The sequence below is a fragment of the Cavia porcellus genome, unplaced genomic scaffold (assembly GCF_034190915.1).
Source record: "Cavia porcellus strain 051 isolate PalLab524CR breed Dunkin Hartley unplaced genomic scaffold, mCavPor4.1 scaffold_18, whole genome shotgun sequence".
Taxonomy (NCBI): domain Eukaryota; kingdom Metazoa; phylum Chordata; class Mammalia; order Rodentia; family Caviidae; genus Cavia; species Cavia porcellus.
The window spans coordinates 10,442,858-10,455,736 of record NW_026947501.1 but is presented as its reverse complement, the minus strand read 5'-3'; the positions used below and the strand labels follow the sequence as shown (position 1 = coordinate 10,455,736).

General features: G+C 42.9%; 1 protein-coding gene across 14 annotated transcripts in view; it reads right to left on the bottom strand.

Moving 5' to 3' along the window:
* Eml6 (EMAP like 6) overlaps positions 1-12,879 on the bottom strand; it is a 316,759-nt gene that overhangs the window by 27,828 nt on the left and 276,052 nt on the right. For all 14 annotated transcript variants that reach the window (XR_010040546.1, XM_063229384.1, XM_063229383.1 and 11 more), the window contains 2 exons: positions 9,459-9,660; positions 9,234-9,360 (listed from right to left, as the gene is read on the bottom strand). Coding sequence is in view for 13 of the 14 variants with exons in the window: in XM_063229384.1 (XP_063085454.1) it covers positions 9,234-9,360; positions 9,459-9,660 (329 nt within the window). In the remaining variant the exon portion in view is untranslated. The remainder of the gene's footprint in view (positions 1-9,233; positions 9,361-9,458; positions 9,661-12,879) is intronic.

Here is a 12,879-nt window from a genome sequence, read left to right as displayed (position 1 = left end):
TAGTGCTGATTTAACGGGACTGGCAGCTCTTAGAAACCCTAACAGTGTAAGTTTACGAAGCAGCTACTGATCAGGGGTGACAAAGGGCTCCTGTCAGGGCCCAGGAAACCGGCCGGAGAGAACGGCCGTTGACTAGAGGTGGACAAAATCCTGGAGGGCAGCACTGTCTGCCTGCACCACGCCGCTCCGCAGCCTGAGATTCCCACAGCTACTGAGTAACTGAATCTTTTTTTTTTTTTTCAAATTGGGGGCAAGTTTTCCCAGAAGATTTCAGTCTCTAAACATAGCATAAAAGGTTAGAAGAAAAACTGGGATTGCCTATATATGGTGGTTTAACTTGAGGAAATCTGTCTAAATCTCCTACTTTTTAACACTGTCACTTATGAGCATGTCCTTTGATTCATTATAAATCCAATGACCAAGAAGCCTTACATGTAAAATAAGCGGGATAGGCAAAGTAACACAGAATTGTTTTATCAGTTTCTTTAGTTTGGGGTTAAATACAAATAACATTTCAATTCTTAACAGACAGGCACCTAAAACAAAACAAGCAACAACAAAAGTCTAACTAAGAGCAGTCCTGGGGGCAGGTGAGACATCCTCAGGTGGGCTACACCAGTTCTCACAAAGACAACAACACCCAGAGGTGCTTATAAAACGAAGGCAAAAGAGGTCCCGGCAAGGAATGAATTTGCAGAGCATTCTCAAAGCCAGATTCATTGGCTTAACTACTAAGAGAAGCAGGTTAAGGAAATTCTTCCTCTCATCTACTCATTCAAGAAGCATTTGCTTCATGTGTCCTATTTACAGGACACTGGGTTAGGCATGTAGTAGCAACACAACAGAGCAGACTCAGGGAGCGGAGAATCTTACAGACATAGTTTACAATCTGGTGGAATGTAAAATATCCTGATGTCATGAACCTGAGGTAGGAGTTGAGCGTGGAGGCAAATCCACTCAAGCGAGTCGGCGTAATCTATCAAAATCATGAGACCCAGAGCACACGCGCAGCGCAGTGAATCCGGATGACCCTGCAGCTCCACTGCACCAGGCACGGGATGGATTAGCGAAGTGCCACCTTCAGTCCTCAGTTACGTCTGGCGTGAAACCAAGAGAGCCTTGGGTGGGACAGTTAAAGCTGAGGCCAGGCCAGAGTGAGGTTCTGATACGAAACCGTCTCCAAGGCCTTATTTCCACGAGGGAGAAGCAATCTACGAATCCAGATACCAGAGCCCCTGGAAGGCTCTTCCCTGCCTGCTCTCACTCGGGAGAACACAGTCTTTGCTACTTCAGCAAATGGAAATCCTTGTTGCCTTCCTGTCCAACTCTGTTCAGGATACTGAGAAGCTGCGAGGAATGTCTTCAGGACCCCCAGTAGCTGGCTACAGACCCACAATGAAGGAGAGAAGAGGGTTCTGTGCTCAGCAGGAGGAGTTTGGAAAAGCTACTCATCTCTAAAAGAAAAAAATCTAATTTTTAAAGTTTCATTTAACAATGCTGGTTACAATAAGGTTTTGGTTGTCCTGTTTTGTTTATTTTGGTCCCAAATTAATAGCCTGCTTTAGTTCTTTAGTTCCTCAGCCCCAAAGAAATGGCAGAATATGCAGATGCCAGCCCCAGGAGGTGGAGCCTGGTTCCCTTTCCCATGGTGGGTGGCGGAGGGTGGCTGAAGACAGGTCTGTATTCTCTCTGTGTGTTCCTCACCCACCTGTGGATGTGTATGCAGGCAGGGCGACTTGCTTCGATGTCCTCAGAGCCAGCTTTGAGTAAATTCTTTCCCCTTTCCCCAAATATATAACCACCTTTCATTTGGTCAGCAGTGAGCAAAAAAAATCTGTGTGTATGAATCTACATGCCAGGTAACACTCCGACATTTCTTTATAAACTACAGCATACAGTTTTATTTACAGGATTTGGTTTTTGCTTATGGTTCTTAAACCTACTCAATTTAACTCAGAAGGAGTATGAGACAGAAAATAAATTTTAGGATTATACTTATTACGCATAAGCAGCGTTTAAGAAAATGTTTACAAAACCTTACTGATCCAGTGAAATTCTGAGGTCTACTGGAGCTAGCTTCTGCTGTCTAACAAATGAAGATACTACTACTTTAAAAGGCTCAAAATCTGCTTCTTGTTTTCATTTGGTAAAAAGTTTCTTAGTTTGCTAAGGAACATATGTTAAAGACAAGCGAATACGTACCAGAAAGACTAAAATATGAGTGTAAGAGAGTAGTCATGGACCCCTTCTCTATGACGCCCTGCTAAGGATACCTCTGTCTCCCCCTGCGGCAGCTGTGACAGATGTCAAGTATGATAAAAGAAAGTTAAGTAAAAATTACGAGATAAGGAAGATTATAATTTTAAAATTATACATCTAAGAAAAAAATGGCAGCTCCAGAACACAAGATTTATTCAAGCTTTGCTTTGTTTCGTTTTGTTTTTTCCTTCATCCATGAAAAATATACCTTGATCCTTTAAGGCTGAGCCCTGGTTCTGCACTTTTTACCTTGTTAACTGCGCCCCCTCCTTCCAATACCCATCCCCAGAAGTATGCTATTAAGAGGATAGCGCACCTCAGCTTTAGTTTGCACTCTAACCTGACCCACCAGACGAGTGGAGTGACAGATACTAAGAATACATGTGCTAGATAACCCATCTGAGGGAAATCCCCAAGTCCACATAAAACTCCCTATTTCTGACCATAGGTGCCTCTGTTTTTGTTGAGGACTGGCACTCTATTACCTTTAAGTGCATGCTTTTAAAATTCTTCCTAGTAAACCTCTGTATGCCGTTTTTTTTTTTTTTTTGTACCAAGAATCCACCTCACAACCTCATGCTTGTCAGGCAGGTGCTGTGTTGCTATGCTATGGCCCTGGCCCTGAATGCCTCTCATTGATGCAGCCTGGAAATCTTTTTCTGTGATAGAAGTTAGCAAAACTGTCACCTGCCTTACAGGTGGGGTGGGTGACTCAAGGTTTCTCATATCTGCTTTAGAACCTCCTTGGACCTTCCTTGTCCAGTGATGGATGGAGAAACAGCTGCCTTTGTGGCAGAAGGCAGTTTGTGAGTGAAACCGTTTCTCCCACAGAGGACCGGGACAGGGATGACACTTAAGATTCTCTCCAGAATGAGTCTGGGTAACTCACATTCCACTAAACCGAGGTGACTATTTCTCTTATTAAAGTTGCCCCGGTTGTTGCTGGGGAAGGAAGAGGGCCAGGAAACAAATGGCAGAGCTCAAAAAGGGGCACAGAAAGCGGGGAAAGAACACAGATTGCTCTTCAGAGCCCGCAGTTGTCCAGAGTGTGACAGTTTGAGGGTACTGAAAGATGAGATACTGATATCTGGGATTGTAGCATTTGGTCCAATAAGCCTTCGCGATGTAACAAACACAGAGACAGTGTAATGAACCCACGGAGAGACAGCCAAGGTACTCTGACCCTCACTCCCACTGTCCCTGCCTCTGCTCCTTTCCATGCTGTGTACTCTGGCTCTGTGCTTTGTTTTTCTATTAGGTCAATATTAGCTAAGGATAGCACTTGTAACCCTGCAGGATGGTTACAGTTTGACCCAAACTAAACTGTGATGCTAGGTAAAGAGCCTTGGTGGCAACCCACTTTTGGGACCCCCTCCTTCCTCTCACGTGATTTCTCTTAATAAAACTTTTCCTACTCTTAACCTCCTTTGATCCTGGTCCCATTCTTTGGAATCCTGAGACACAAACATGACACATCTAACACGTAGGAAGTTACTTCCTGTAACAATACTGCCTATCCAAGCAAAACACCTGGATATCTAGAATACACATGTCCAATAAACCAGTCACTGTTATGATATCTTAATTTCTTTTTTTTTTTTGTCTTTTTCATTTTTATCGGTACCAAGGATCGAACTCACGACCGCCTGCTTGCAAGGCCGGTGCTTATGCCACTGAGCTAAATCCCCAGCCCCAATATCTTAATTCCTATAGTTAGTTGTAATTTATTAGTGACATTGTTGTGTTGAGACAATTTGCCTTAAGTGCCAAAAATTACTTTTATACTTATTTTAAGGGAGAGAATACTTTCAAGCCTGTGATAAAGCAAGAGAGACTGGCAACAAAGCCCAAGGCTTTTTTAAGAAATAAAAGACTATGCCTCATGGTCAGAATGGGATTTTGACTTTACCTGTAAGTTATGTAACTTCTAAGTAAGAAGAAAAAGAGAAGACTGCACTTCTCCTTTTAGTCTTAGGTGAAAAAATGCTATCATAAGTAAAATAATGTTGTAAAAATGGTGTAGAAACAAAAAATGTAAGTTGTATATTATCTTATTTGTTCCTGAGTAGACAGCCAAAAACTGCAAGCCTCAGTGCTTGTTAATAAAGGATCTTGAAAAAAATGCCTGGTGCTGACTCGGATGCATAGAAAAAACAACCTGCACCCGGGGAATTAGCTAAGCCTCGAGCCAGAGTCCAAGGAGAGCAGGAAGACAGGAATCTTCCTGCAAGAACGATAACCATGGCATCATTTATTCCCAGTGGGAACCTGAGAGACTTGGCAAGCCGCCCCCAATGAGAACACTGAGTTGGCTCTTTAAGCCTTTGCTTCCATATATTCGTATCATTTGTTAACAAAACTTTTATCTCCTGATTGTTAATATCTTCCAACATTCATGACACTCTCAGTTCTACACAACACACACCTGACTAGAGAAGGGGGCCTGACTGCCCTGTCCAGCCCAGGGTATGGTGACAGCGAACCCCTGCATGTTGGGTCTCACTCTTCGTTTCTCAAAGTGCACCTAAAAAAGCCTCAATTCTTTTCAGTCTTCACAAGAGTCTATTTGGTATGTTAAGGTGGGCTGTGGCCTCAAGACCACGAGGAGCTTTATTGCTACCTGGATAAGAACATTTCACAGAACCTGTTGACTCTGGATGTAGGGCTAGAAGCAGTAACTGGCTGAGACTTTGGGATGTCTCTCTTGGGTGAGGTGGCTATTACATTTTCAATTATAAACTATACATGACAGCTCAAAATGCGGGCATTTAAAACATGTATACATGGAAAGCAGAGTAGACGTCTGCAGATTGGGGCGCATCTAGAAATTAATCACTCTAACTTTGCTACCAGCTCTGGATTTTGGTTGTGGTGTAACTGAGCGCAGTGCTGATGTAAGGTGCACGTGACTGTGTACTTACTAGGCTCAACCAAGGCTCTTTTATCCCAGGTCTCAGTGACTGGTTCAAGGGTAATCATGTGACCCATCTGAACCAATACAGCACCACAGGACATGTGTGAGGACTTGTGAATCAAAAGCAGTTTTTTCCTGCAGATTTTCACTCATGAAGACTGAAGGGTCTGGGAACTGCAGACTTTTTGCTATATGATGAATTTTTATAACCCAGAAGAAGCAGAATGGAGCTATGGAGAGAGAGCAGAATTGCAACAGCAAGATCAAGAGACACCTAAAGTTGCCCTATCCCTGGACTTCTAGGTATGTGAGTCCATAAAAGGCGACTTCGGGCAGAAATTTTCTATGTCATAAATCAAAAACAACATGCAATCTAGATGTGGTCTTGGTTATGTGCTAAAAGCTACTTCTTAAGATTTTAAAGCAACTCTATAGTAATCTGGTACTCAGCAAACACTAGGGATTTTGTCATCTGATGAGTTCAGAAGAATTGTTTTTCTTAAAGTCAGCACACAGAATACCATTCCTGGCATTGCGATGACATAAGTACTGCAAAACTATGCTTTCCCTGCCTTCCATTTTTCTTCTCAAAAGGAACTTTCTGAGATTTTCACTACTCATGAAATAATCTGAGCTGAGCTTAGAGAAGGACAAAGAAGCCATGACACCGTAAGAAAACACAACAAAGTAAGAAATGAGGTCAAAAGGAGGTCCTTGCCTTGAGGACAAGGGTGTACCAGGCTACAGTAGGGAACCTGAGAGGCAGGAGAAGTCTGGGAAGGTTCTTCTAGATCAGAATTAGGTTTGAGTCATCTGGTAAAGAAGGGAAGTGTGGGTCAGCCCTGAGTATCCAGGTAAGGTGGAAAGCTTGGGTTCCTGCAATTGCACAAGAATTCAGGACTCCCTTGGCCACACCCCACACATGGCAGCTGACGGCATGCTCAGCCAGGGCTGAGGACTGGCTAAGTGAGTCGAAGGAAAGGAAGAGAATCCCGGAGTCCTAAGGCAAAGAGAAGTGGGTAATTTCACAAGGGATTAGATACTTGGTAAGGATAGCCTCGTATTCTTTTGAGAGCCACTGCAAATTTTTTCCTCAATTTTCTTACTTCTCAGAAGATTGGAACTGAAATCGTATGACTTCAGAAGACTAAGAACTCATGATGTGTAAGACATTGCAAAAAAATCACCATTTAAAGTCTCATAGCTATTTTAAAATCAAATAACTCAATCTAATTAAAAACAACCCATGACTGTCTTATGATTTAGGAATTAGCAACTTGACTGCTTAAAAATGGTTGATGCATAATGTGCAGCTGTCTTCAAAGCATTTTTTCTCAATACAACAGATGCTACAGTCATCTCAGCAATTTCTAAGTGCTTTTAGAAACTGAAGAGGGATTTAATATGGAGATAGAACTCCCTGAAACACTGCTGAGACCAAATAAGCACAGAGCAGTATTTCCGAGCACACGTCTCCACTGGCCCTCAGGTGCTTTGCCTTCAGTAATCTTGGCCAGGTGTCTACAGGTATTGACATGAAGGGGACAATTAAGGGAAGGTCAGTCAGGCCTTGCAGAAGTCCGGACAGCAGCGCCAGGAGCTCCCATTTGACCACGCTGAGCTTTCTGAGGAAGGCACTGCTTGGGTTTCATGCGCCTGATGTTTTTCTATCTCTGCCCCTCTCTCACTTACAGTATGCGGGAGTCCACGTAGCGCATTTCTACACCAGCTGGAGACTAAGGTAGGCTTCCCAGCTTACTGTTGAGAGTCTCACCCACCTGGCCACTGCACCAAGGGCTAGTTGTCACCTCCTCACTCAATTCCATCACATACCCTGCTGTTTCACAAATCTCAAGTGCAACTATTTGTTCTGCACCTCAGAAACTAGCTACAGTGTCATCCCTAAGGCTCAGGTTCCCCTACAATTATTGATCAGGATGGGGAGAGACCACTGTCCTTGTTTCTGATTATGTTCTCCCCAGACAGAGGCTAAGTCAGGTGTCCTTTCCTGCTCAGTACCAGCTCCCTGGCTAGTGTGGGCCCGCCGTGCTCCAGGCACGCTGTGTCTCTGCTGTCAAGGATTTTTTAGTTATCTAGGAAGAAAAGATGCGATGTTTCTTTCAGACCTTATACTTACCTTAAAATTGTTTCTTTCACTACATTCAGGTATGATCTTTAAAAGTACCAGCGAAGTATTAAACTCCCCACTTCAATATGTCATAATACTAGAAAGTTTCTCTTTTGTTAAAAAATCTATCCAGTGGGTGCTAATATATGACAAGTTTTCAATGTGAAATCAAATAGCTCCAAAATGCTGACTTTTTCTTAAGAGCAGCTCTACCTTCTCATGACTCACTTTATGTTATACTGGACAGCAGGACCTTTTTATAGGCCTACCCAAAGAGACAGGAGGACACAGAGGAGGTTAAATGAGCTGAGCATTAAGTCTGCAATCAGCGGGAATTCTGGGGAGTTAGGATTTTGGTCAGATGACTGTATTTTAGTGACTGCTCCAAATCTCAGCACAATACACCACAACACTATAGAAATCAGTCAGAAGCAACTTTGTAAGGATAACCAAGTCCACACATTTCCTAATGGGATGTGAAATTGGGAAGGGTAAATTGTTTTAAAGAAAGTTTAATTTCGGCTGATTTTTTTTAGGGTAGCTTATGTAAGTGGGAGGCCTTCTTGTACATATGTGCTTATAGTTCTTGTCTTCTCAGTTCTTAGAAGTCTTTTAAAATAATTTTCTCTGTGTGGCTACTTTAAAACCATACTGCAAGCAAACTATACATTAGAGACCATTACAGAAAGCAATTTTCACCAAAATAGAACTCTAAACCTTCATAGTAACATCTAAAAAGATGGTAGGGGAAAATGAGGGCTTTTCTGTATCAGATTTAATCTGCTTGCCAATAACACACCCACCACTTAACCACACCTATTTTAACATCTGGCACTGAATTGAAGTGGTGGTTGGGAAATCATATTTTATTTCTTTGCATTTAAATCTCCATCCAACAGTGATAGGTAATATTTATTGAATTGAGGTGCTAAGTCATCTTTATTGAGGTGCTAGGTCATATTTATTGAACTGGTATTAGTAGTCAGAAAGCCCTACCAAGTACAAATAACTAGAATCTCATAAATGACACACCATGAGACCAGTATAATTGTGAGCCCTGCCAAGAGGTAAATAGCCCACACGGAATTCTCTCTCTCTCTCTCTCTTTTTTTTTTTTTTTTTAAAATTCTGTCTTTCTTTTATTTTAAAAACAAAAAAGAATAAAAATGATGATACAGAATTTTAAAATCACACAGAATTTTTAAAACATCTTTGAGGCCCATGAGATTCTCTTTATATTTTAGAATTTTTATTTCATTTTAGGCTTCCCATGGTGAATTATATAAGCATGAGCTTTTCTGTTTAGAAATTCTAAAATGTTCAACAATTTATCAGTGGTTAAAGTCAGACATCAAAAAGATATAAAATAATACTAAAAACCCTCTTCCTACATATACCATTGAAGCCAACATCATCAAATGAGGTAAGCCTCGGGTTACTAACCTCCCTGAACAAATATGGACAAATGAAGCACAGAAAGAAAAGGTAAAGGGATACCATACAGCATAATGAAAAGACTGGTTAGAATGGAAGACAACTGTGAGCAGCTCTACAACTTTCCTTGTGGCTCCAGAAATCTGACCTTCCTCCTGCCGTGCTAATCATCAACCTCTCCTGCCAGCCATTAAATTCAGGACAGCTTTTGGGCCTGGCCAAAAAGCCTGGCCTCTTTAGGCGAAGTAAACTCAGTCCCACCGAATGTCATGTCTAATCAAGTCATGCTCCATAACCAACCTTTAAGAGTAACCCACATCTGCCATGTATGGAGGGCATTGTGCGATTTCCCCCAGCTAAAGCCTATGTATCAGTTAAGACTCTGAAGATAACAATAGGCTTACTTAAGTAGCAACTTTGAGGATCATGAAAGCCACATTCTAGTTTAGATAAGTTTATCAGCTGTGACAAACACCAGCAACCCTCGACACACCATACCTTTCCTCCACCGACGCTTCCTTCAGCTGCTGGTGTGGTTTGGTGCCTTCCATTTCCCTGATGCTCACGGCATAGATCTTGGTGGTGTAGTCAATGGCCTTCTCTCTGGCAACATCGCTGTCATAGCCTCAAACAACAGAGTTTGGGGAGTGACTTGGTTTGCCGTGATGTGGTGGGGACGGGAGTGGAAGGAAGGGGAGCCTAGGTAAGAGGCAGAGGGCTCACCTCCGTCCTCCTCCGCATCGGTGTCGGACTCCTCGCTGTCTACCAGCTTGCTCTCCTGGGTCCCCACAAACTCCCTGGTCCAGATCATCAAGGCCGTGTCAGCGCCGCCCACTGTCAGTAGCACGGAGTCATTGTGCAGCCACCTCACGTTGGTGACGTGCGCACTGTGCCCCACATACTTCTTGAATCTTGCATGCTGTCCCTGTACAGAAAGGCAGAAATTAGCCATTCACCAGCCAGTGCCTCTAGGTCATGTCATTCATGTTGTTTTCTAGGATGGTTTCTCATGGGTGTAAACAAACAGTTCATTGAAAACATCAATGTCTCTACATGTTACAGCAACACATATTCCACCAGGACAGGAGTAGGAGACTAGGTGCCTTTTTTTTTTTTTTAACATTGCCAGTGGCTTATAATAGACCCTCAATAAGCACTTTCTGCGGTAATCTATGGAATGTTCCTGGGAGCCTAAGGAAGTGAAAAGGGCTCATTTTTGCTTCTCGCAATTACCAAATGTGCCACCTCACAGGTCTGTGGTGAAAACTGATTGGGAGCCTGGCTGACATTTGAGATGAACTGTGTCCTCCCTGCCATCTCCCACAGTGGCCTTTATACTGGTTCTAGCAACACCACAAGGGCAAGGGATCTCAAGAAAGATTTAAAACAAACATGATAGCAGTTTCTTCCATGGACACTGGAAAACATTTCTAATTGAACTCAGAGACAAAGCAAGTTCTTGTTCAATAAACATAACTCAGCAAACCAATTTACCAGTAATCAAGGAAGCCTTTGAAGTAGTGTGTCCAGGTCACACCACATGGACCTCCGGGAGGGAGGGGTGGAGGGCGGGCGCAGTCAGTGGCTCTCTCCAGGGACGAGTGGTGCGAAGTCAGAGCTGGCACTGAAAAGCTTCCATCTGGGGCTCCTGAGACACAGCCCAGCAAAAGCAGCTCCAGCAGGAGCCACTGAAAGAGGTAGAGTTTTTCCAACCTCTTGGTGGTTCCCAGGGAATACCTTATGCAATGTGGGAAGCCACATGAGCTTGCTAAGGTCATAAGAGGGTCACCAGTGTCCCGGATTCAAACTTAACTATACAAATGACCAGAGGCATCCAGAGAGTTTTGGACTGGGGTGGTGGAAAACCTGAAACCAGTGCAGACACATGGCAAGGAACAGGTGCAGGAGTTTGAAACTCTTGGTCAAGAGCTCTATGTATCTGGCTTCCCCCTCCCTGCAAGTTGGGTAGAAATACCAACTCTTAAGCAGAGTACTGAGTCTAGAAAGATTAGTAAAGCAAACAGGCTTTCCTCAAAAGCTGTCCAAAGCCCTTCAAATCACCCAAAGTCACTGGCTTGCTAGAAAATAGCAGAAAAAAATAAGAATTTCCAAGGGCAACCCCTGCATGACCACATAAATTCTTGGAATAGGACAGTCACAGAGACTGCAGCTATGCGCTTTGCTAGTCTTCCTGCTGGAAATAAAAACCTATGCAGGCATCTATGGCAAGTTGACTTTTTAAGAGGACTGAAGGTGAAAGGGCTGGGGAATGCCTCGTGTACTCTAGCTCACATGTAGACAGGATGGAAGAAAGAATTCAAAAAGCAAAACACAGGAGCAAACAGATGTTAAGGTGATCCAAATCAGAAAGAAATCACATTGCAAAGAGAAATGCCTAAGAGGGACAGGAACAAATTCTGGGCCACTGAAGCTATTTAACAGAATAGGAAACTAGATCAGTGCTCCATGGAACAATAAAGGAAATTGATAGTCACTAGTAGGTTCCAGAAAACCAGCTGCTATCTCAGGAAGCAGCAGCTGTCAGGGACACTTGGTGGCACCCGATAGGGCAAGCAGAAGCAGCATCCTGAAGACTGAGCCCTGCTGGCTGGATATGCAGCCTTTCTGGGTCATCAGGTCAAACTGCATTTCTAGATCCATGAATCCCCAATTCTCCTCACTCAGAGCTAAGGAAAAATGAATGACAGAGCCAGAAGAATTCAGAATGTGTCTGCACAGCATTGCTTGCTACTTTTAGTTAAGAAATTGAGGAAAATCTGAAGACAGCAATGCATCTTGTCCCCTCATTCACATTTTACAGTTTCTCTGTCAATAAAATTGTGACATTTTGTGAAGGAACCTGAAGGCTGGAGGGTGTGGAGGGTTTTCCAAGTGTAGCCAGCACAATAGGCTTGCAGCCTCTCTGTCTGGTGGAAGGGCAAGGAAGAAGGAAAGGAAGGTTAGGAGAGGCTGTCAGCCACAGAGATGGTGTCCAGGACAGCAGTCCGTTTTCTGGACGTGAATAAGGTTCTGGGTGCTGGTAAACGGTGGAGTCTGTCTCGAATCTGGAGACAAGGTGACTGTCAGGAGACTGATGATGTAATTGAGAAGCTATGAACTATAAAACTGAACAAGATAAATGCTTGCCATATAAAGAAAACTGTCTGTACAAGATGCCTAACAACTTAAAAGGAAGAAGAATGGGAAAAAGAGTCAAGAAAAGACAAGTTTTTAGCAACTGACAAATGGGGCTTGAATTTTGGACACACACTGTGTGATGGACAGCAGATCTCACCAGTATAAGATCTCACAGGTTGACCACATGGAACTCAATGCTAAACACAGCAGCGGCATGGTATAGGAATCCACTTGGGCTGCCATGACAGCATGAGTATTTGCACACATAGTATGCTTTGGTGACACTTGTTATAAGGACACCAATTCTAATAGATTAGGGATCCATCCTTATGAACTCATTTAACCTTCAGTGTTTCTATGAAGGTCCTGTTTCCAAATACAGTCAGATTGGAGTTAGGGCTTCAGTGTATGCATCTGGAGGGATGACACAGTCACTTCCTAACAGACAGTGAACTTGTTCAGCAGATCCAGAGCAACTCAAACTGTACAGCTAGAAATAGGCAGTGGCAGGGGTCCCTGTATTGGAGAAGGAAAGCTGGAAAGTCAAAAAGAAAAGAAGAGGCAAAACAGAAGTGACACTACCAAAGTGATTCACATTGGCCAGTGGTTTTCAAATGCTTTTATACTGTAAAACTTTTTCCTCCAATCAAATTTTATACAATAGAACTCTTAATAAACACTCAATTTAAAATGATGATCAGAAGGTACATAGGAACACTTCACAAATAGCGAAAGAACAGATGAAAAAGTGCCCAACATCTTCAGTCATCATATAAATGTACATTAAAAATAATTTAAGCTGGGTGTGGTATTGCATAGCTCCCAGCACTAGGAAGGCTGAAGCAGGAGGACTGCTGTGAGTTTGAGGCAGCTTGCACTACATAGTGAATTCAAGATCAGCCTGAACTATACCGTGAGACTCTGTCTCTGAAAAGCAACGTCAAAAGCAAAAAAAAAAAAAAAAAAAAGTGTGATCTAAAACTATGGTGAACATTTACATTTAAGA